Raw genomic sequence first — 24,389 nt, 5'->3', positions numbered from 1 at the left:
GAGCTTCTCTGCTCCGTGCCTGTCCTTTTATACACAGTCACACACAAGAGGCATGTGAACTCGCATATAAGCCCCGTCCCTTTGGCCCCTCCCCACACACTAGTCTTCGCGCCCTTTACCCACTTGATGGACAGGTCACTCGAGGGACCCCGGCGCTCTTTGGTATGATTGCAAAGTTAATCAGCCCCCCCAAAAATGTATGTTTTGTCGAGGCTGGGTAGGTGTGCGCTCTCCCCATATCTATGATGCATGATGGAGGCCTTTGCATAATTGACTTTCACGAGCTCAATCCCTGTGCAGTTCCTGTGACCACGAGCTTCTCTGATCCGTGCCTGTCCTTTTACACACACAAGAGGCATGTGAACTCGCATATAAGCCCCGTCCCTTTGGCCCCTCCCCACACACTAGTGGTGTGTGCACCGTTTTCCCGCCTGACCATTAGCCACTAAATCCGCAAAATCAGCGAATTCGCAAATTCGTGGATTTTGCGGATCGCAAATTCGCAAAATTCGCGAATTGCGAATTTGCAAAATTCGCCCATGCCTACTCCTACGCTATCCAATGCTTTCCCTACTGTTGCACTCACTGGAGTGGGAATAGTAATTTTTACCCCTACGCTATCCAACGCTTTCCCTACTGTTGCACTCTCTGGAGTGGGAATAGTAAGTTTTTACCCCTACGCTATCCAATGCTTTCCCTACTGTTGCACTCACTGGAGTGGGAATAGTAATTTCTACTCCTCTGCTATCCAACGCTTTCCCTACTGTTGCACTTACTGGAGTGGGAATAGTAATTTTTACCCCTATGCTATCAAACGCTTTCCCTACTGTTGCACTCACTGGAGTGGAAATAGTAATTTTTACCCCTACGCTATCCAATGCTTTCCCTACTGTTGCACTCACTGGAGTGGAAATAGTAATGTTTACCCCTACGCTATCCAACGCTTTCCCTACTGTTGCACTCTCAGGAGTGGGAATAGTAATTGTTACCCTCCCGCTAAAACAACGCTTTCCCTACTGTTGCACTCACTGGAGTGGGAATAGTAATTTTTACCCCTATGCTATCCAAAGCTTTCCCTACTGTTGCACTCTCAGGAGTGGGAATAGTAATTTTTACTCCTACGCTATCCAACGCTTTCCCTACTGTTGCACTCTCTGGAGTGGGAATAGTAATTTTTACCCTCCCGCTATAAACCGCTTTCCCTACTGTTGCACTCACTGGAGTGGGAATAGTAATTTTTACCCCTACGCTAACCAACGCTTTCCCTACTGTTGCGCTCACTGGAGTGGGAATAGTAATTTTTATGCCTACGCTATCCAACGCTTTCCCTACTGTTGCACTCTCTGGAGTGGGAATCGTAATTTTTACCCTCCTGCTATCCAACGCTTTCCCTACTGTTGCACTCACTGGAGTGGGAATAGTCATTTTTACCCTCCCGCTATCCAACGCTTTCCCTACTGTTGCACTCTCTGGAGTGGGAATAGTAATTTTTACCCCAACGCTATCCAACGGTAAAAATATTGTATATTTTTTATTAATATTATGTTTATATATATGTGTATAAAAAAATGAAATAGAATTTTTTTGTTTTTTTATACATTAATTATTTATTAATTTTAAGGGTATTCAAGTATTTTAAGTATGTTTAAGTTAATTATATTTATTATTTCATTAATTTTCAATTACTTTTAAGACATAGAAAAAATACGATATTTTGATTAACTATATTTTTTACAATGATATTTATGATTCGATATTTTTGTACTTACCTGTTTGGAGATAGGGATTCAATATTTTTGCATTCTATATTTTTTCCTCGATATTTTGGTAAGTCTATATTTGTGTCATCGATATTATTTCAGTGATCCCCTAATACCGAGGAAGCAAGAAGAAACGTTGCAGACAGTCGTTTGCAAAATATTGAATGACAAAGGTCAGCTAAGAGCTGTCACTGTTTCTTCCTGATGGACTGAAACATTTCATGGAATGAATATTAACAGAATGCTAATGGTCATCAGTTCATCAAAATTCCAAGTGCAGTGAAATCAACACCAATCACCAATGATGTATTAGCGTTGGCCTTATGTCACACCTTTAGCCTCTCAGAATCTTCCTGTTCTCTTACAGAACGTTAAAACAATATATAACCCCCAGACCCTTCTTTAACCCCTTCGAGGCTGATGACGAGCTGGGCTCGTCATGGTGTAGCCTTCTCAAACACTGATGACGAGCCCAGCTCGTCATGAACAATGGGTTTTTTAAAAAGTCAGCATAGAAGGAGAATCAACGCAGCGCGCATGTGGTTAAATTCTATTCCTCCACCTGCCATTGTTACAGCTGACTTCAGGGGCAGCAAAGGCAGCACCAAAGGAAGTTGCAGCTGCACCTGTTTGTCCCTGAGGCACCTAGAAACCCTGATAAATCTGAACAAGTTAACATGTTTGAGGTACTAAAGTTCATCTGTCTGGGGTAGGTACAAGCTAATAAGATGCAATTCTTTTTTTTTAATTATTATTTTTATATACTGTATACAATCATCAATACTGTTGCAGGGTGCACCACAACTGGCATAAATCGTTAGTACAATGCTATATATATAATTACATTATTGCTGGTTAGATTTTGATAGAGAAAAAGATGTAAGGAGGAAAGGACAGCAAAGTTAGAAATGAAAGAGAGAAGGGGATAGGATAGGCAATTAGAGAGGTATACATTCTTGGCTTAACATTAGGGTCCGATATATCAACTGCAATTCTTAATAGTTGTAGTAAAGTTTATTAGCTTACCACACGCTGTCTCCGCTTTTCTTCAGAACTGTTCCTGAAATGTCGTAATATTCTTGAATGCGCAGATTTCCTTCGGCATCATGGGCGGATACAAAGTTTGTCACTGGACGGTTTGGAATCCCTAAGCAGCGCAGAACTAAAAAAAGAAAAACAGTTACTTTAGTAATTTTATACATTGTTAATCAAAAACTGTAAAGCCAGATATGTGTATGAGTATATAGAGAAAAAGCAGTGCTTAATTTGTAAAAAATAAAAATGAAGTGCTAGGGCCCTCATCAGGAGACCACTGCAGCCTACATAACCCATTGTCCCTGCCAGCTCTGCCAATGAGAGTACCAAACCAGCTACTACCCATCACACTCCTGCAAGTGTGACATTTCAGACTATTCCAGGTCCAGCTCTAAGACTATCAAGGGCAGCAGGTATTAGTCATTTTTAACGTATATTGAATTAGTAAACAACTGTTGTTGTGCACACTCAAAATCAGACAGACAGAGGGTCATAAGGGCCGGTGCTGCCAATTAAGTGCCAGTGCTGAGCACCGGAAAACACTGGCTCAAATTAAGCACTGAAAAAGGCTACCATAAAGCTGGGTTCACTTTACCCATAATAATATTGCATCTGCTAAATTGCCTACAACTACATCACAAGGTGCCATTTTTCATTTCAGGTCTTCTTAACTAGACTTATCTTTCAGCTTAGTGGTTAGGACAATGTAGTGGATGCAATATTTTGTCATGCAAATTTAATAAATGCCATATATTGGGGGTATAGCTCCCTGATATTTCCCATTTGTCAGGATTTCATTTTTGCAGGAGATGTAACTCAAGATGGAACCACATAAACAGGAAATATGGTGAAGGTCATTCTTCACCAGGAGCACTGTGTGTGCTCTTGTGCAAGCCTCAGTATTGATGGAAGAAGCAACACGACATTGTTCATTGGCTAGGAAAGTCCTACAGCCTTAACTAAAAACTAATCAGTTATTTTGCACTCATACAGGTTTCCTTAAAGACTGTCTTGAAAGATTCATGTGACTTAAGCCCGTCATTGGATAGCATTATAATAACAACTATTTTTTTAAGGATATCAAAATTACTGTAGTAAGGCTTGTGAATGTTGTGTGTTGATACACATTGTATTTGATATTCAAATGAACAGTTGTGCTTTCAACACCATAAACGTCAGGAGAAAGGACTTTTTTTTCCTTTGGGGGCTGTATATCTCACAATATTTTTTTCGTGAATGTCCTACAATAAGGTACGAACTCTACACTGAAGCCAAACCCATTTTTTGGTCTACTTGTCAGATTTGCTTTTTTAAAGCAATTCTTTATTAAATATTTAATGATACAAGTAAGGATCCAGCATAGAAGATGATACAGAAAACAAATATCTCCCAAACATGTTTTAACCAGATGTCAATTCCTAACTATCAATAACAAATAAATCACAAGCATGATAAATATGGGGGAGGAGAGGAAGGTGACCAAAGAGAGGGAAGGGTCCGGGGTAAGTAGTGGATAAGTGGTATGACAGTAAAAGTTGGGAGAAGTGAAAAGAGAATTGCCTCATCTGCTAACACCAGGAAATTAAAAGAACATGGTTACGCTGGGTATATTCAAAACCATAAGCCTTAAGCATACAGGGTGTTTAGGCACTGGATAAGCACCACCCATTGGTATGTCCCCCAGTCATTGGGGAGGTTTCGACCAAGACAGGTTCGACATTATTCGGAGAAGAAACCCCAAATGCATTAGAAAAGTGACCATGGTTCTGCATTCTGAAAATCAGATTCACAATTTGCCATGAGCATCATTTCTGGCATCCAGGTCAAATGGCTCGGAGGATCAGTTGGGTTCTTTCATCTGAGGTGCCCCCGTTGGCCACTATCAAGGACATGGCCTTCCATCTGCTGCAGTAGTTTGTTAGGTTATTGATACAGAGCAAGGGAACGAGATGGGGAGGGGAGTCAGGGTCACTGCTTTCTAACATTTTGTACAAGCACATGAGTTAACATCTCCAGCAGAACAAGTAGTAGATGAGTCCCTTCGGCAGAAGGCTTGATATTGTCCAGCCCCAGTTGTGTAAGAGAAGCATGCTAACCTGTTTACATTGTATTCCAAACCTTTTGAAATCAGGGCCTGTCAGTTTTTATTCAGTTGCTTAACCCCAAGATAAATAAAAACTGTATATTCCAGTGTTTACAAAACATGTTTGTTTGCAGTGATTGTTATAAAGCTGATATTATTTTTTTAATGGAAAGTAATGAAGAGTTTGCAATGTCTTTCCATTGGCAGAGTGGTCAATAGACTTATGGTGGACTGTTTTAAGCATAGAAAGTCTGTGTATTGCACTCTGACTCACACTTAATTACCCTCTCTCACATCTCATTCACTATGACATGTTGGTCAGATTTGTTTTGTCTGGTACCACAATCTGTAAAGATGGACTTTTTTTCACTGTGCAGAGAAATGATTTACAAATCAGTTTTGTATCCCCCTAAACATTTCTACAATCCGAAGCAGTCTTTGATCCTAAAAGACTATACATTGTTCAATTTGTGCGCTGTATGGTTAGAATCATAGATATAATCTTGAAGATGAACATATTTTCATGTCATACATAGTTTCTACCTTAGTCACATCCCAGTTGCTGTGAAAGGGGACTCCTACATTTAGGCCATCCAAGCTCTGTCATTAGTGCAATGAATAAATGAAACACAGATGAATTTTGGAACTCATATAGCACAACCTTTAATCGCCAATGGCAATATAATGAAAAAATAAAGTAAAGAAATTAAATACATTTTTCCATATATCATACAATAACTGAAGAGCTGTTAAATATGTTTGAAAAGGTGGAAGGAAACATCGTTTGAATACATATTGATTTGGTACAAGTCAAAATAACTGTTTACTAAAACTATGGAAGGATAAGGAAAACGTATGGGCATATTCACAAGCCCCCTCTACCACAGGAGAGTCACCTTTTAGAAGCTCCGGTGGCGCAGCGCCGTTTTCCATATTTACAAGGTGGTGTTAAGCCGCTTTGTGTAGCTTAACTCCACCTTGTAAATATGCCCCTTTCCACTGCAGTCCTCTGCAGCAAAGGGGCGGGCAGTGGGTGTTCCTGTGGGCGTTCCCTCACAACATCCATTGCTTGTTGACGCTGCCCCAGATTTACAACTAACCAGGTGTTAGAATAGTGACACAAGAGGAAATCATTCTGCAGCACATATAGAAGGTGCACATCGCCATTATTGATTGTTTATGTGCAGGAAAGTGTTCCTTCCTGCACATAATCAATCGTCCCTGCAGCGCATGCATCCTTGCAACATGGCCGCAGGCTGTCTGCACTGGCACTAGGCAGCTTTTTTTGTGCCAGCGGAAACACAGGAGTGTGCAGTATTATTGTGAATCCAGGACATCCCTGCATTTTTAAAATATAGGCGTGATGCCCTGCCAAATTTGGTTCAGCTCTGAGATCTGACATTTTATTATAAATATGCCCCTTACTGTTCAAAAGTTCTATTATGAGCCTGACTAAATCACAAAGGCTTCAACAGAAACTGCAAATACTGGCAACACACAATTGAGCATAGGCAATGCACACTCGCACCTGTGCACATGACTCCTGCAAAGACCCAGCATTGGCCATATCTGACAGGCTCATATCCTCCTTGGTGCCATTTCTTCAGGATGTCAACACTTCCACTCCATGTGATAGGATCAACTCCATCGGAGTAGTCACCGCTCCACGTCCCCATCAACACTCCTTGGTCATCATTGCAGTTCACCTGAAAAGGAAAAAATAAGACCGGTGACAGATTTCTGTAGGTAAAGGGTCGTAAAGATGGCTCCACCTGTACAGTTAAACTCATTGGCCAACATCTTGGCATTGCACAACTGTCATCTTTGCCAGCTTGATCAAATATGCATCCTAGGGTTGGGTTAATCATAACAGCTTTCAGTACAGCACCAGGAGAGAGTGTATGCTATGCATATACAGGGTCATTGTTAGTATAACTCAAAATTATAAATGCAAGCGATTGATGAGTTCTCATGAAAGGTGAATGGTGTATTATGTATTGCTGAGTGAGTTAGAATCACTATGGCTTTTTGTGGGTTAGCGTGGAAGTTTTTTTTTTTTAGCATTCAGCATTTGTCTGCCGACCAGCTAGTTAGGAGTGTGTTTGAGCCAAGAACTGGCAATGTGGGACAATGGTATATCTATTGACACTAAAAGGCTTGTACGCTCATTACATTTAACAATAAAGCACTTGGAGGGAAAGCTATGCCAGAAAAGTAGACCCTGTTGTAGGCAGTTTGTTTTCCCCTACTGGAATCACAATTGTGAAGTTATAAAAAGGAAGCTCTTAAGATGCTTTATATTCTGACTTAGATTAGCAACTGCTCAAAGGATGAAAGTCCTATATAGAATGAATGTGAACTATAGGCGTTCCGTCTGTGATTAGTTCCTTCATTTATTTGCTAATGGAATGTCAGATCTTGATTGAATGTGCTGTGTGTATTGTCACTTGACTGGTCACTCTTCTAGTAATGTAAGACAGTGATTCTCAAGAGTTTTCTAGGACATTTATAAGTGTAGGGGTTGTATTTGTGAGTTGAAATGGACAGAGCAAAAATGAGACTGAGAGATGTTGCTAAGGATAGGACTGACTTCATGTGACAGCGGAATCTTGTGGAAAAACAAAAATTGATCACATCCAGAAAATCAGGCTGGCTGCGTCAAGTGGAACAGCTAACATGATCTAGATGAAAAGAAGGTGCTGCTTTATGTAACCTAATGGGATGTTGGGACCTTGCTGTGAGAAAGTGGTTTGTTAGTTGAGGGGGGGTGTGGGCCCTTCTCAAGCAAGAGCCACAATTCTTATAGAGTGAATCACAAAAAGTCGCTAAATTAACCTGTGCTTAACCCTCTGGTAACTTGGTACAAAAGCAGTCAGGCTCAACTTAGAGCCAATGTGTAAAGTACTTATGCAGCATTCAAACAGCAGTATAGTGAAAACACAAGAAACAAAAGAAAAATTCCACATTAATTTAGAAAAATAGAGGAAAATGTAATCAATTATTTGACACCAAAATGACAAAAATCCAGTCAGTAGAACCAGAGATATGCAATTTTTAAAATCCCAAGTAAGGATAGCGCCTAAAAGGACAAAGTGACACTCACAGTCATGTGGTCGTGAAAGACCATGTGAAAGTCACAAGTTCAGGATGAGCACCATTGAGCGTGGATCAGATTGGTTCCACTGAAATAGTTGCTTTCTAAGTCTAGAAAGCAGGGTTCCGTTTGCAATGGAGAAGGCTGTGATGTTCAAGGAGAGTGTAGAATTAAAGAACAGGCCCTTGTCATAGACAGGTGTCATTATAGCACTAATATCCTGTTAGGCGTCATGGACAGTCGTTGCTGGAGATTCATGTTGGCGTTCACTGAGAGCTGTTAATTCTGTACCTTGAAATAGCGACCTCGCGTTGTCGAAGTCGCTGGTGGTCACTTGTAGCCTGAAGAGTTGGATTCCTCAAGCTTCGTGTTGGCGGTTGGTATGAGCAGCAAGATCTTGTAACAAACCAGCCTGTTCACAGTTGCTAAGGGCATAGAACCTCAGGATTTCTTCTTTTGTTTAAGGAGTAGCTCAATTGATGCCAAACCTAGGGCCCAGGACCTAGGAGGCACCTCTTGGGGATCAGGAATTCACTCCAGCAGAGGCCAGCAGGACTCAGACAGGTCTAGCTTAAGGTCCTGGCCCATCTTGCCAACAACATCCAGCCCTTTATTCAGATACTGTCTGGTATGAATACAGAAATGCCAATTGGTAACTGCACCTAGTCATGTGACAGCGGAAACAGGCTGCAGGCACCAAACAGGACAAGAGAAAAACAACTCTATAAAAGTGGCGTTTTCAGAATTGTGACTTAAAATCTGACTTAACCATTCAATCAATCAATGGATTTATTAAGCACAGTTAATAACTTGGACGGGGTATCCAGGTGCGGGGGGCTCGATCTGCCAGGTTTTTTATTCCCTATGGAATTCTCGAAGAGAGGATGAGGTCCGCACCTGCAGGGGAAGAATGTTCCATGTCTTGGCCATAAGGTAAAAGAAGGAGCATCCTCCACTTCTGCTGCGGTGGATGTGGGGGTTGTGGGCGAGGGAGAGGGACATGGAGCGTAGCTGTCCGAAAGGAATATGGAAGATGAGGTGTTGGTTGATGTAAGCAGATCCTTGGGTGTATAGAACCTTGTATGTGCGTATCAACAGTTTGAATTGGCATCTTTTCTGTATGGGAAGCCAGTGGAGTTTTCTGAGGTGGGGGTGATAGGGGTTCGCTGAGGAACATCGAGGATGAGTCTGACTGTGGCATTCTGTAAGGTCTGACATCTCTGTAGGAGGTAGGTAGCGATCTCTGAGAAGAGATCGTTGCCATAGTCCAGTTGGCCAGGGATACGGGACTGTGTAACGGTACGTCTTGTGTCCTCTAGGAGCAGCTTGAAAATTCTTTGCAGCATGTGCAGAGTGAAGAAGCAGGCGAATGAGACAGCTTTAATCTGGGATTTCATGGTCAATTTGCTGTCCAGGATGATGCTACGGTTTCTGTCATGTTCGGTAGGTGTGGGGGATGTTCCTACATCAGGGGGGGGGGCACCAGGAGTCATTCATTCATTCATAAAGTCTTTATTCGATATACATATCATAAAAGACAAACATATTAAAAAAAGACGTGAACATTCCATATTCCATTACAATAAAAATGTAGTTCATGAGGAGATTTGGTCGTTAAGTTAGTCCATCCATTACAGAATAATAAAAGCATAAAATAGAGAATCCAGGATCAAAATACATTTTGCTTCACAGAATAGATTATTAGCTACAATACGTATATGTAAATACTCTATTAAAAAACAAGATCTTAGTTTAGGCTTAATTTGCGCACACGGATTACCCACACCAGTGTAAAAATTTGGCGACAGCAATAGCTACAGGTTCTGAGCAATTAGTTTTTAAGATCCTTAGTGCCTCAGAACCTGTGGTAATGACCATCTGCAAACAAATAGGCTTCAACCACGTATGCCTGGGGTACATGTACTCTGGGCAAATAAACAAAATATGAGCTATACTTTCCGGCTGAGATGGACAGAACGGACAACTTGGATTACTATTAGCATGCCATTTGGCAATAAAGGAATTTACAGGGAGCGTTCCCACCGTAATTGGTGGTACAGTTTTCCTGTCTCCGGGAAGCGTGATAAAATCACAGTATCCCTCGTAGGCAGCTTCGTGTTTAAGCTCCAAGAAGTCTCTTGAGAGCGAAGAGCTGGTGCAGTTCCTAAACCTTCTCAAAGAGACCATTGTCCAATATAACTCTCTAAAAACCTTTCTAGTCGGAAATGAATTAGCAGTAGGATTTTCACACAAATAACTCAAGCCCATGGCAGTGTACACTGTCCTTGACTCACTCATCCACAGGATTGTGCGGGCGCTACCAGCATCTCTAACTTCGAGGAAAGCCCGAGCATACTGGTAGAACTCTGGAGTTACCCACAGTCTCCTCCAGTATGCCACTTGTCTATAGCGAGCTATATCCTCTAGTCGTTGGCAACCCAGATCATAAAGGAGTGGCAATAATGGGGTTGATGATGGAAGGCCAGTTATACCCCTCAAAAACTTATTTTGGGCACTCGTTAGTGATGCTAAATTGCTAAACCCCCACAGCTCTGCCCCATATAGAACTGACACGCTGATTTTGGTACCATAGATTTTCAGCGCTTGGGCAATAGGTTGTGTGGGTGAGAAGTGAAGCTCCTTAATTAGGGCACCTGCTAGTTGTGCGTGTTTGGTAACCAGCTGGTTAGTGTGGGGTTTCCAATCAAGTTTCGGGCTCAGGGTTATACCAAGGTAAGAAAAGACTTGGGTCTGCTCTAACAAAGCACCATTTATGACCACCATCCCTCTTACAAGCGTGTACTTGTGAAGCACCATAAACTTGGTCTTACTCACATTAATGGTAAGACCATAATCCTTGCCGAATACCTCGAAACACACTATGACCTTCTGAAGGCCTTGCTGGGTTTTAGAAATTAACAAGGTGTCATCTGCAAACATTAGCAGAGGGATCAGTTTGCCATCCAACTTGGGGGCATCAGTAGGATGATTCACAAAATACTGGATCAACCTGTTAATGTACAACAAGAAGACTGTTGGTTCTAGTACACACCCTTGGTGTACCACCCTGGAAATGGGAAACCTGTCTGTTACTTTTCCTTGCTGACCCCAACGAACTTGGGCAAAATTAGCATCGTGAAATTTAATTAAAAAAGCCATTGCATCAAGTGGCATACTCTGACCAGCAAAGACACTCCACATTTTGGAACGCGGCACTAAAGCAATCGCCGACTTAAGGTCAACAAATGCCGCAAAAAGAGTGCCTCCACTGAGTATTACCACCAGGAGTCATTCCAGGGTATGGTGTTGTTGCCGAAGATGAGTACTTCCATTCTGTCAGAGTTCAGGTTCAGGCAATTGTCCTTCACCCAGGTTGCAACACTCAGCTGTTTGGGAGCCCAACAGTAATGGAGAGAGTTGGGCCTGGGGACCATTAAAGAGGGTTTTACAATACAATTCTTCAGACACCAAACATGAGATCCCTACCTGCTCCCAAGAAAAAGTTATCCCTTATTAAATGAAATATGGCAACCCAATATATTTCTATGGGACAGGTAGGCCTCACAGTAGTTTTTCACTACCAGGACATGCTAAACATAAAAGTACAGGCAGTGGCAACTGGTAACATTTAAAAGTGGTGGGTGTAAAAGTTGGGTATGACTAAGTAGCTAGAGAAGCGTGCAAAGCTTAATGGATAAACGTGGTGTCCATGTTGGGTCCTCCTCCTGGGTAAACATTGAAAAAAGATTGACAAATGGTGCATTTGAAAGCAAATTAATGTAGTAACAAAGCAAGGGATATAAAGCAGTGGGAACATATAGTCTTGAAACATTAGGCACATTAAATATTATATATTTATCAGGAGGAGCACGGGGAACAGGACTCGTTACCATGTTGTGACTCTGATTTCCTGCTATTCCGTACACTGGACGTGGATGGCCCCTTTAATTTTCCTTGGACAAAGCGGAAGGATGAGTCCAGTGGCGTAACATCGGCCCCTGCCTTCCTATCAAAGGAGGACGCCAGTGAGGGAGGGTATGTGCACTGAGGAGAAACACCCGGAGAAGCAGAGAGAGGAAGACCAGTGTCGCAGAAGCTGTGGAGAGTCCCGTGCAGCGAGGAAGAGTCCAGAGCCCCGCAAAAGGACCCAGAAGAGAAGACAATGCCAAGAGGCCAACGACACCACACGTCGCACCGCCACTCTCCAGGAGGAGCATGGTTGGAGCAGGTATATCATCGACTACAGGGGTTCACTAGTGCACTGGGAGGGTGGACACCGCTTTCCATTCTGGGCTTCGGTTTTCAAGTGGTGGCGGTTTTCCGGTGGTCTCTCGCACTTCCGTCCCCAGAGCCTGAGATCCAGGAGTACGTTCCATTGACCAGTGGTTCCTTTTTTCCGTTGTTTTATTTTGTTTTCTTGGCCTCCATAACCCCAAGACTGGCTGGAGGACGGTGGAGATCCCTGCATACATACCTGGCGTGGCCCTAACTGGCGAAGAACAGAAACTGTATATGCACTTATCAATAGAGGACTAGCTTCGTTGCGTTTATGGGAAGACTCAGTATGTATGATGGCAAACCATTTGGTTTGGTTGTTAAGCCCTCACCCACCAACCTAGTTGGTGGCATGCTTCATCATCGGGCCCACCACAGTGACACCGAATGTGTCCCGGGTGTGCTTCGACTCCAGATTACTGAGGAGCTGGTATACTTCTCTGAGTGTGCTGTGAGGGGGTGTGTAAGAAAGTGATTTAAAAGCTATGCGGTAGGTCCCAGTTCCCGAGGGTATATAGAAAACTTTAATATCTGGGCCCACGCTAGCGAATAAAAAGGCAGACGGACGCAGTGGAGCGAATTATGAACTCCCACGTCCTATGTGGTCGACATGTTTCAGCCAGGCCTTTTATATTTACAACTGGCTTTCCTCAGGACCAATGAGAGTGTGGGTGAAAAAACTATTAATTATATTAAGTGATACGTGTTTAAAAAGTGTCGCACACGCTAAGGTGCTATACGTGTGTATAGCGTCTGCCTTTTTATTCGCTAGCGTGGGCCCAGATATTAAAGCCAAGGAAGGTGAAGAGCCACAACTCCTAGTTCCTGTGGGATTTAGGGACCAGATCCTTTTTTTTGCACATTCTCACCTACTGGCAGGACATTGTGGGGTAGAAAAAACACAACACAGTCCATATTACAAAACTTCTTTTGGCCCGGAGTCCACGCCCAGATAAAAAAATATTGCCAAGAATGCACAATATGTCAGAAGAGGAACCCGTATACCCCGCCAAAAGTCCCATTAAATCCCTCCCTATTATTGGCAAGCCTTTTGACCGCATAGGCATGGACTTTATAGATCCCCTTCCTAAGTCCTGTCGATGTTTTCTCTATGTTCTTGTAATAGTCGATTACTCCACTAAATATCCCGAAGCCCTTCCCTTGTGGTCTGCAACAACCACCACAATAGCACAGAGACTTATAGAAGTCTTCTCACGAATGGGGTTTCCCCTTGAAATAATCACAGACCAAGGAACCTCCTTTGTCTCTCGATTGATGAAGCAGGTTTGCAGAAAGCTGAGCATAAAACACATAAAAGCATCTGTGTATCATCCCCAGACTGACGGACTTGTAGAGCGCTACAACCGTAATCTTAAACTCACTCTGAAAAAGTTGTTAACTGGGGATGGTAAGAACTGGGACCAGCCCCTCCCTTTGGCTCTATTCATGCTTAGAAGCCAAGGACAGAACAGCCTTGGGGCTTAACCCTTTGAGCTTCTCTTCGGTCGGAAACCCTGCACGCTGCTTGAGATCACCAAGGAGAGCTGGGAAAAGGGCAGCGTTAAGGAAGCCCAGTCCTTATTAGACTATGCTAACCAAGTGAAAAGTCACCTACATAAACTAAGAACGTTGGCCCATCAAGTCATTGGAGTGCAAGCAGGAAGATAGGGAGTGCAGTTACACTTGCGAGAAGACAGACAGGAGATAAAGTCACAACGAGGTGAAATCAGACAGGAAATTGAGTTAGAATTCGATGTAATTAAGGAGGGCCTGATAGGAGGGGGTGTCACAGATGTGTGTCATCAGGAAAAGATTGCAGGTGGGTGTAAAAAGGCAGTTGAAGCAGACTGGGAGGCATCTCTGAGGGGGTGCAGCCAGATGCTGCAGACAACCCTGAAGGGTAGACAAGCAGAAGGTGAAATTACCAATCTGCTAGGAAATGGGTGTGGTTTCAGAGCAACTGCAGCTGTACTTGACGAGACAGGGAGCAAGCAGTCATGGATGCCTGCATGGAAGGTCAGTGTCACTCAGTGTGAGTTGTTCTGGGTGAACAGGTTGGACACGTTGCTCTAACTCTGGATTGGGGGTCAAAAGAAACTACCACTGAGAGTTATGCCATCTGACAAGAACAAATCTCTCTACTCTGCCATTCCTCCTTACCTGCACAGGTCATCCTGTTTGTACACATCTACCACCTAAAACAACCCGCCCACTGCCTGTGGAGTGGTCAAATCAGCAATTTGATTGGTTGAGTATATGTACTCTTGACTCCAGGCTGGGTTAAGAAGTGAGCCGTGATGTGTCAGTTCGAGGCTTCCAACGCAGCGTGCATCAGTAAATTGGTTAAGTAATTCAAAATAAAAGGCAGACAAATAAATCTTTGGACGCCTTGTAATATTTTAATTATTCAGGCTAAAACCACTGCAAGGTTGAAATATGAAGCAGGCACACTATTGCCTTCTAATATGGTAAGTAAACAAACAGCACAATGTCGGGTAGGTGGGGGGGAAAAAAGCAAAGTGCTGTGTTGAACATAAAGGTTTGAGTCCTGGCGTGGGCTCAACACCCTGTGGATCTGGGCAAATGACTTAGGAAACATGATGCCTTTAATGGAAGTGACCCCCGCTGCATGGCAAAACCAACTGCTGCTCTTGGCGACGGACATGAAGTTGTGAGTCCCAGCGTGGGCTCAACATCTTGTGGATCTGGGCAAATCACTCGGGCCGCATGGTGACTTTACAGAAGGAGGCCACACCTGCACGGTGAAACCACCTGCAGCTGTGACTGCTAGCATATGTGAATGTACATTTTAGAACAAGCCTGAAATAAGTAAAAGTCAATCCGCCATCTGTCTGGTTCATAATAATTAAAATAGTTCTCCCAAAGCAACTGTAAAGGAATGCAAGCATAAGGAAACTGTACTTGGCCGGTGGTCCTTGGCCAAAAACGGAAGTGACATATCGCTGTATGAAGCAGTTAGGAAGCAGCAAAGAAGAGTGACACTGTGACTCAGGCCAATCGTAAGCTGCAGAAGGAGCAAAGTCATTTATGGAATACAAAAGGTCTTGCAGACAGTGCATTCACGCTGCTATGCTCGACCTAATTAGACACAACTAACTTTGACTGTAAAACCCATTTCATCTCCTTACACTTGTGTCCTTTTATGCCCCTACCTGCCACTAATCTGTGCCACTTATTCAAACTACCCACTGTAGACACCTCACATTAGACCACAATATCCCACTCTTTATTTGACTGTGTAATACCACAATCCCAATGTTACAAATCAGCCTTTCTTTGCTCTTTTGCCCGCATTCTACCCATAGATTATATAGCTACTAAATCTCTTGCCTTGACACTTACGCATATACCTAAGGACAGTACCATTTGTGAATATTTATTAATGTGGATGTCGCTCTATGGTAGTGTGGAATTAAGGACATAGGCAGTAACCGGTATATAATTAGTGGCATCCATTTGTAATACTTAAGAATCAGTTAAATCAATGGTTCTGGTTCCAATGTATTGATTTTGACATATTTAACTGTGCTCTGATGCAAAGAATTTAAAAAGCAATTGTTTACAAACTGATTCATTGTTGTCTAGGTTTTCAAAGTGCATCAAAGGTAAGTATGTTGAATCCTGTATGAAAAAACATGAATGTGAATGTGTAAAAGTTCTATATGATGGTGTGTTTGCATGCATGCGTCTATATTTGTGTGTGTATGTCTATGTGTAATGTATGCATGTGTTTCTGTGTTTGTATGTGTAAAAGTGTGTGCATATGTTTTTATATGCCTCTGTCTGTATATGTATGTTTTTATGCATCTGTGTGTGTATGTGCGTATCTATCTGACTGTGAGCTTGTGTGTGTGTAAAGGTGTGTTTGAGTGTGTGATCAAGAGTGTAACATACTGTTCTCTATGAATTACCAGAAGTTTGATGAAAGCTTGTCTGAAATTAAATGTAGAATTGTGCAATTCCCCTACTATTCAAGAATTGATGAAATGGGTGAGCCAAGAATAAATAAACGTTGGAACACTTCTGAGGATGTGTATGTTTGCTTTTTTAGAGAGATAATTATACAATCACTTACCATGGTGCTGACCACTCTACCGATGTAGATAGGGTCACCTCTGTGGGAACAGTCCTTAGCTGGGTCTTTGTAGTAGTTGAGATTATGGTCCAAAATGTCAAGACAGATATCCAAAATGTTTTCTTCAAACTGAAAGCAAATTAAATGCTTTGAAAAACATATCAAGCATTACAATGCCCTTTCCTTCCGCTCTATGCAGAGGATACATCATTATGTATTTAATAGCTAGGCACACATGGAATGGGCACAGTCTCCCACATCTTACATACAGATTCCTGCCGCTAAAACAGCGATAATTTTAACGAGGTTCTTGTTAATATGCCCCTGGGGGTCCTGCAAACCCTCGCCATATGCAGGAAGAAATAGCAATATATATGATACATCTAACAGTAAATTGAGATAACAGTATATAAAAAGAGAAGGTAGAACATAAAAAAATAGAAAGGAATAGATGTACAGTACGGGAGGACAGAGTTTGTATTAACTTGGGGTATGATGTGTGTTGTCAGGTAAAGTATATTTGGTAATTGAGAAGTGTTGGTGGCACTCGTGTCCGAAGAGTTAGTCAAAGGCCTATAAGGATAGTTATAGTATTAGGGAGGCATGATTTTTTGCCTGCAGAGATTGTGGGGGAATATTTACAAGAAAATGGTATGGCGCTGCAAGCAATTCAGCCGCACCGCACCATTAAAAAAACACTGGGATGGGCCATATTTACAAGAATACGGCACACCCCTGTGTTTTCCCCTGCGCTGGCATTAAAAATAGTCCAAGGGTGCCTACTTTGCAAGGATGATTCCCTGCAACGTAGGCACCCTTGCACCATGCATTGCAGGGAATGATTGCTATGTGCAGGAAGGGACTCCTTCCTGCACTCAAACAATCTTTAGCCCCTTCCATGTGTCAGGCACAGGGGTGCCATCTGACGCAACAGTGCTAGTGTGCATCAGACAGCTCCAGTGAGTCCCCACACACAGCACTGGAAAACCCTCTGGTGAGGGCACAAGAGGGATTTCCTTTCTTCCAAAACAGCCTAGGGAGCTGTGGAACAGCTTCCCCAGCTCCTGCGGCTGTTCTGCATTTTTAGTTAAATGACAATCATCACCCACAGCACGCTGACATATTTTCACTGAAAACGAAAGTGAAATGAGCCCATCAGCTCCTTTCACTATCACTGCCTATGTGCTTGTGGGGCTATCTCAGCCCCAGGAGCACACAGGCAGTCGGGGAGAGGTATTATTGGAAAGGACAGAATCTCTTCTTTCCAATGGTACCCCTCCCTAGTGGCTCCCCTCTTGGGGATCTACCCACTTGACACCAGGGAGGCTGGAGTGGCCCCTTGGGTAAGGGCTTCTGCCCCACCCCCCAGTGTTTGGGAAGAAGCCTGTCTTTTTGCCCCGTGGCTGGCAGACGGGAGTAACAGACTCTGATCTGCTCCACCCTCCCCGGGACCAGAAATCCCACTACGAAGCCAGGGACTATTTGTTTTGTAGCTGTGGGGTGAGGGCTGCTCAGCATGGGCATGCTAATGCCCGCACCTCCCCCAAGAAATTGACACAGTCTTTATGTACCCCCTGAGAGGCAGATGGGGCAAAAGCCTCTGATCTACCCCCGATGGGGCAGAAAGCTCACCAGGCACCAGGGAGTATGGAATGTTCATACGTAGGGGTGGGGGCTGCCCAAAATGGGCATGCCAGTCCCCCATCCCACTAACACAAATTGGGCAGTCTTTGAAAGCCAGGGACCATTTTTTTTGTAGGTATGGGGTGGGGGCTGCCCAGAATGGGCATGCCAATGCCCCCACCCTCCCAAAAATTAGCTACAGTTTTTCTGCCCCCTCCCAGGGGGCCAATGGGGATAATAGACCCTGATCTGCCGCGCCCCCCCCACCCCCCCCCAAAGGAGGCAGAAAACCCACTAGTCACCAGGGATTATGTTTTTTTATACATAGGGTGGGGCTGTCCAAAATGGGCATGTCAGTGCCACCACCAAATACAAATTGAATAGTCTTTTTCCCCCTTGGGGGCTAGATGGGAGTTATTTCCCCCGATCGGCCTCAAAAAGGCGGCAGAAAGCCCACTAGACATCAGTGTTTTTTAATTATAAAAGAGAAGTGGGGCTGCCCACAATGGACCAAGCCCCCACTCAAATGAAATTGTATAGACAATATCTCTGTCCCCCCCCCCCCCCCCGGTGATGGCAGAAACCCCACTAGGCACTAGGGATTATGGATTAGCAGTGTGCACAGACTGTCGCTTGGCTGGCAGTGAGGCTTGCATGGATCTCCCAACGTACTATTACTCAATTTCCCTAACCCCTTACTAAGGGCTGTATTAGGGAAAGTGCCCTGGGGACACAACAGGCATGTGAATTCAATTTGTTTGCACCCGGGCAACTTTGGTATTACAGAAAGGGCCACAGATGCTTGTGCAGCCCTTTCTGTAAAACACGTAGCGCCGGCGTACATATAGTGCCAGAGCTATCACCAGAGGCTGTTCCCTCATTTGCATGGGGGCGTGCTCCTGCCTGCAAGAGGATCTCTAATCCCCCCTTACAAAAGCAGGAGGGTTGCCACCTGGACAGTGAATCTTGGAGCTGCTCCGTATTTCAGTTGAATGTCCTGCCCCCAGAGCAGCATGAGTTTGCGGCTGCCCTAGGAGCAGCGCATTGCATGTAATACGTCACACTCTCCTTGTTAGCACCTAGCGCACCTTTTGAAAGATGCGCTCGGCGCTAACAGGGAAAATGTGCTGCATTGCATAATACGGACCCTGGCGACAGAGAGTGATAGCAGAGAGATGTGGATCCAATTAATGACAAGGCTTGGATAGAGGCAAGGATGTCCCCTTCTACCATAATCATCTCCTCACAATTAAGACTCATTCAGTTCAAATACTTGCACACAGTATACTATCATCCCAGCAGATTGTGGCATATTTGTAGGGCTACCTCCCTTAGTTGTCCATGCTGTGCTAAGGAAAGATGCACCTTTTACAAATATTATGAGGTTGTCCAATAATCACAGACTATTGCAAGGGAATCCACAGAGAGATAATGACTGTGTTTAGCCACAAGTGGCGCTAGATCCAAAAATTGTAATCCTAGCGGTGATGACACAACTAGTTTCAAGATCTTGGAGGGTACTGGTTTTCTGTTGCTATGCTTGATGCAACTAGATACTGGGGAAGAGCAAAGTGAGTGGCAAAAATGAAGATTATGCTTTAAGAGAGAAAGTAGTGAGGTAGAAGTGTAATGTTACATTTAAGAGAAGAGGTCTGAATACACTAGACTACACAGCACTCGAGAGCTGTGGGAGTACAGAGACAATTGTGATTGAGAATTTTAAACACAAAAGGCTAGTGATAGTTGTAGTTGCAAATAGACACTGGAGAGGGCGAGATACCTTCTGACTCTAAGGATGTTGAGATCCTGCTCTGACCAATGGGATTGTTCAATCTTTAGTACTTCTGTATGTTCTGCCAGCTATTTTCAAAATAAGTTCAGTACAGCCTATATTTTAGTCTATGGAGACGCACAAAGATTTTTGGCAGTGGTGCATGTGTTGTAGAATAAAGGAGTGCCAAATTGTGGTCCTTTATAAAAGGCATCCATGCAATGAAATAGTACTCGCTCACTGAGTAAATCATCCACTCTTAGCACTACCAAATCCACGTGGCCTAGCACATCTCAGTGTAAAAAACAAACCTCTAAGTAAACAGACATATCACCCTATGTGCTTCGGATTTGCATATCAGTATTCTTCAACTGCATCAAATTGTAGTGGGTGATAGAGGTCACATTTGAAAATAATGCATGTAAGAGTTTGACCATGAATGGTGCCCATCTTTTACAGTGAAGCACCCCTTTGGGTCTTCAAAGCACCCGGGTGAACCCACCGCAAAGTCATTTCATGCAAATAAATCACATATTGAGACCAATCTCATTTCAGAGTGTCCACTGCACCAATCCTAATGCTCTTGCTTGCCTAGGTAGCATAACCAAGGTACAGAGATCATTCTCTTGCAAACAGAATGTCACCACCATTGCGCTCTGTTGAGGTAGCAGCAGCCACCACATATTTAACATTCCAGCACTCAGCAACAACTTCCACATGTTCATCGTGTGTTAAGACATCCTTTTCTCTTCAGGGCCCCGGGGAACCATGGGAGCACTCTACAAAACACCTGAATAAATACATTGTTGAATTAGTAAATACATTCATTACCTGACCATAATTCCATCCTTGCTGGTCAATGTACTTAATGTTCCCCAAATACAGGATTCCATGGTCGTTGAGTACATATTCATTCCGCTCATACTCATTAGGCATGTAGACCTCATCATCTGAAATCAAATGGCACAGAGGTGGTTACACCAGCTTCTCAAATAAATGGGGACAGAGCAAATAACCCCACTCCCTTGGTGGAGAGGCCACCCCCTAATTTATAAATGACTGCCAAGCAGGCGGCGGTGAGCAACAGTAAAAAACGACTACATGTCCGTCCATCTAAATTAGGCGGCGGACATGTAGCCATTTTTCCGATGGCCTTTATTCCCCCTGGCTGTAGACGAAGTTTATCCACGGCAAAGACAGGGTAGTCTCTGCAGTCGTCAAACCGAAGGTCCACTTGTATTCAAATTGGGTGGGCGGGCCTTCATTTTGGTGGTATATATACTGCATCACCATTGCGATGGAGTATACATACCGCCAATATACAAATCGGGCCCTATGTGTCTCCTTACTCCTAATCACATCTGTGTTCTCTTTCTAGTATCTCTCTCACTCCTATTACTGGTTCTCATTCATCTGTTTGTATCGTATGCTGGGATAACCTTTTTTTCACACCTGTATTTTACTTTCTCAATTTGGTTTCTAACTTCCTTGTTTTTGCTTTGCTTAATCTTGTGAATTTTATTGTATTGCTTATAGACAGCTTTGGCTGTCTGCTGAATCCCATGTAATTAAGGAAAAACATAAAACACAATAAACATAGAGAGTGACGTTGTGCTAAACCCAGTCAGCCAATTCTGACTGTAAGTGTAATTTACATCTTGGATCAAACAGCAGAAAAGTGATTGAGTATTTGAAGTGTCACTTATAATGATTGATGGCATTTGCCTGTTTACCTGTCTAACTCTGAATAGGGAGTGGAGACCCTCTAGAGGAAAAGGAGAATAAGGCCTCCTCATAATTGCCTGAAGCCCTAACAGATTAAAAAACGACAATGATATACAGCAGCTGGCTGCTCCTTACAGCTACTGAAGTGGCCACCCTGTCTCATTCATCTTGATATTATAATGTAAACATCTAAACATACCAACTGTTGATACTCAAGTTGCTCCATGCAGTTGACTGCAGGCAGGTCTGGTTGCCATCTGTGCAGTACCTACCCCCACCCCAGTACACCTGGAGTTCAGTTGAGTCTCAGGTAAGCCATTGAGTGGCATGTCCTTCCACAGGAGGTGGTGCACAGTGCTGCTGCCTTCTCTCTAGCAGCACACCTTGGGCTGTAAGGATAAAATGACGCTGACCGGCTCCTGGCGCTCCCAAAGGAACAGTGACTGTATCTTCAGGCCAGAAGGCAGTCCAGGAAGGAGGATATCCAAGGACCAGGTTACCCACTGCCACAGATGCCGGGTAAATTTAGCATTTGCCTTGCAGCACTATCATCTGCCACTGTTCTTGTGGGACTTCACCAGCTATGGGGTTCTTTCCGAGTTTGACCTGGAAGGTGCAGTGCATTAACAAAGTCTGAAGCCCCCCACAATATTTGGTGGGGGCTGCCTATACCCTCATGCTGACACTGGTTCTGCACAAGTGTCTACCTTTTTTCTTCCTGCCACACATCACATAGCTTCAACAGGAAGTTTATGATACAACTGCCTAAAAGAGTATACTAATAAACCTATGTGATCCACATGCACTGTAGTCAGAATGATAGGTGAGCACATCAAAAACCTGTTTCATTATCCTTAATTCACAAAATGGGACTTGATGTGTTGACAATTGTTTGTTCCCATTATCACAGAAATGCACATTAGCAGAGTTCTTATGAAAAGGGTATTTAGCAGGATAATGTGTAAGGCATGTGCAGTAGGAACTTACATTCATTTGCTCAGAAGTGAAATGGTTATCACCTCCATCTGCACCCCACGATTACAAATTGTATTTCCCCCTTCCCAATATGCCGTTCTCCCAACATATGATGTGCTTTTTATAAAATACATGGGGTGAAGTGTGATTCATGCACAACTACTAAACAAACACTGTCAGTTTTGGACAAGATATGGCCTAGTAGCTACACAGTGCTGGATAGCTGGGTTCACCTCCAGCTGCACCTTCAACAAACTATGTAAACTTGGCAACATTGTTTTTTGTTGGCATTAGGACTCTGTGACCTTAACCGCTGCTAGCCAGTGCTAATGAGCTTGTGTTTACTCCCTAAAAAAATGATAACATTGGCCTACACCTGATTAACATATTTAATTTACCTATGAGTCCCTAGTAAAGTTATATACCATATACCCATGGCCTGTAAATTAAATGCTACTCGTAGGCCTGCAGCACTTATTGTGCCACCCACTTATGTAGCCCTGTGAAACATGTCTTGGCCTGCCATTGCAGCCTGCAACAGGTTATTACTGCCAATCCAACTTGGCAAAATAGCCTGTTTGTCAAGCCTAAAACTCTTTTTAATACATACAAGGCATCCCTAAGGTAGTCCCTAAACAGCCCCTAGGGAAGTGTGCAGTGCAAATAAAAAGTTGGACATATACTTTTAAGTTTTACATGTCCTGCTGGGAGGAAACTCCTAATGTTGTTTTTTCACTCCTGTGAGTCCTACCTTTCCCATAGGATAATATTGGGTTACCTTATTACATTTAGCAAGTGCTAACGCTTAATAAGGAACAGGTAGGAAAGTCAAGTCAAAGAAACTTTAATCGGCTAACTTAGCCCATGAAAGCAGATAAAACACACAGTACCAAAAATGATCAATACAATATATTAAAAAGGACAAAATGATAATTTATATAACTGTTTCAGACAGATGGAAGGTATATGGCTTGGAAGACGCTGAGACTCAAGATTTAAACAGCCCTGTAAAGTGCAAAATAGTGCAGTACATATATGTAAAAACCACTGGTAAAATATAATAAAACTACTAAAACCACTCAGTGTTAAAAAACAAATAGATGATTTGGGGGAACAGATCTAAAACCTAACCTACTTAAGCTGTGAGCAGTTGTTTCCTTTGTCTGAATGCACCTGATAAGAAACTGGAAAATCCATAGCAAATCAGAGGGACAGGTAGCATTTCCAAATATATCAGAGCTGACTTCCCTTGTGCAAAGTTACATCGCTTTAACAATGGAATCAAATATTTTTTCTGTAAGTTAAGCTAAAAATCACAGAAAAAAATAAAGTCTAAAAGGTCTTGATTTGAAAAAGGATCACAAGGAAAGGGCATTAAGGGGCCAATCTTGGAAAAGCCCCTAGGAACAGATGGACCCCAGTGAATAAGATTAAACCTAAACCTGGTTAAAAGAGAGAGATGATATTGGCTCTTAATATATGTCCAGTAAGGATGCCCTAGAGTTCCTGGGCTCACTATTACATATTGCCTTACTTTGGGTTGGTGAGTTCACTGCTTTTTCTTTCTACCATCCTTCTTTCTAAAAACAGTGATTTTATGTCTCTCAACTCACTGGGGCGCATTGGCCTATGATTCGTGAACAACTCTGGGTGGGCTAGGATCTTCAACTGCTGTAGGACATAACCAAGCCATGTAATATCAAGGACCTGATCAAGTTTTATACAGTCCTCTAGAATAAGATGGTTCAGCGTAAGAGTAGGGTTAGACTATATTGTCAACCAACGTATTACTGGGGCCATAGCAATAGTATCAGTAATATAACCCTGCCCAAGTTGCTCATGTACCATAAAGGGTGGGATACAAGGGGGTACTGCTAGGAGTCTGCAAAGATGTTTATTCTCAATAAACTGCAATTCACTAATGTCTTTGTAGCCCCAAGCATCATTACCCT

The 24,389-nt window shown here is 43.1% G+C and overlaps 1 protein-coding gene across 1 annotated transcript in view; it reads right to left on the bottom strand.

The window, feature by feature from the left end:
* LOC147705960 (protein-glutamine gamma-glutamyltransferase E-like) overlaps nt 1–24,389 on the bottom strand; it is a 176,377-nt gene that overhangs the window by 101,913 nt on the left and 50,075 nt on the right. The window contains exons 4-7 of the mRNA XM_086932424.1: nt 20,569–20,687; nt 16,344–16,472; nt 6,407–6,584; nt 2,787–2,922 (exon numbers count right to left, since the gene is read on the bottom strand). Coding sequence (XP_086788550.1) covers nt 2,787–2,922; nt 6,407–6,584; nt 16,344–16,472; nt 20,569–20,687 — 562 coding nt within the window. The remainder of the gene's footprint in view (nt 1–2,786; nt 2,923–6,406; nt 6,585–16,343; nt 16,473–20,568; nt 20,688–24,389) is intronic.

The sequence above is a fragment of the Lissotriton vulgaris genome, chromosome 7 (genome assembly GCF_964263255.1).
Source record: "Lissotriton vulgaris chromosome 7, aLisVul1.2, whole genome shotgun sequence".
Lineage (NCBI taxonomy): Eukaryota > Metazoa > Chordata > Amphibia > Caudata > Salamandridae > Lissotriton > Lissotriton vulgaris.
This window is presented reverse-complemented; position numbering and strand designations above follow the sequence as displayed.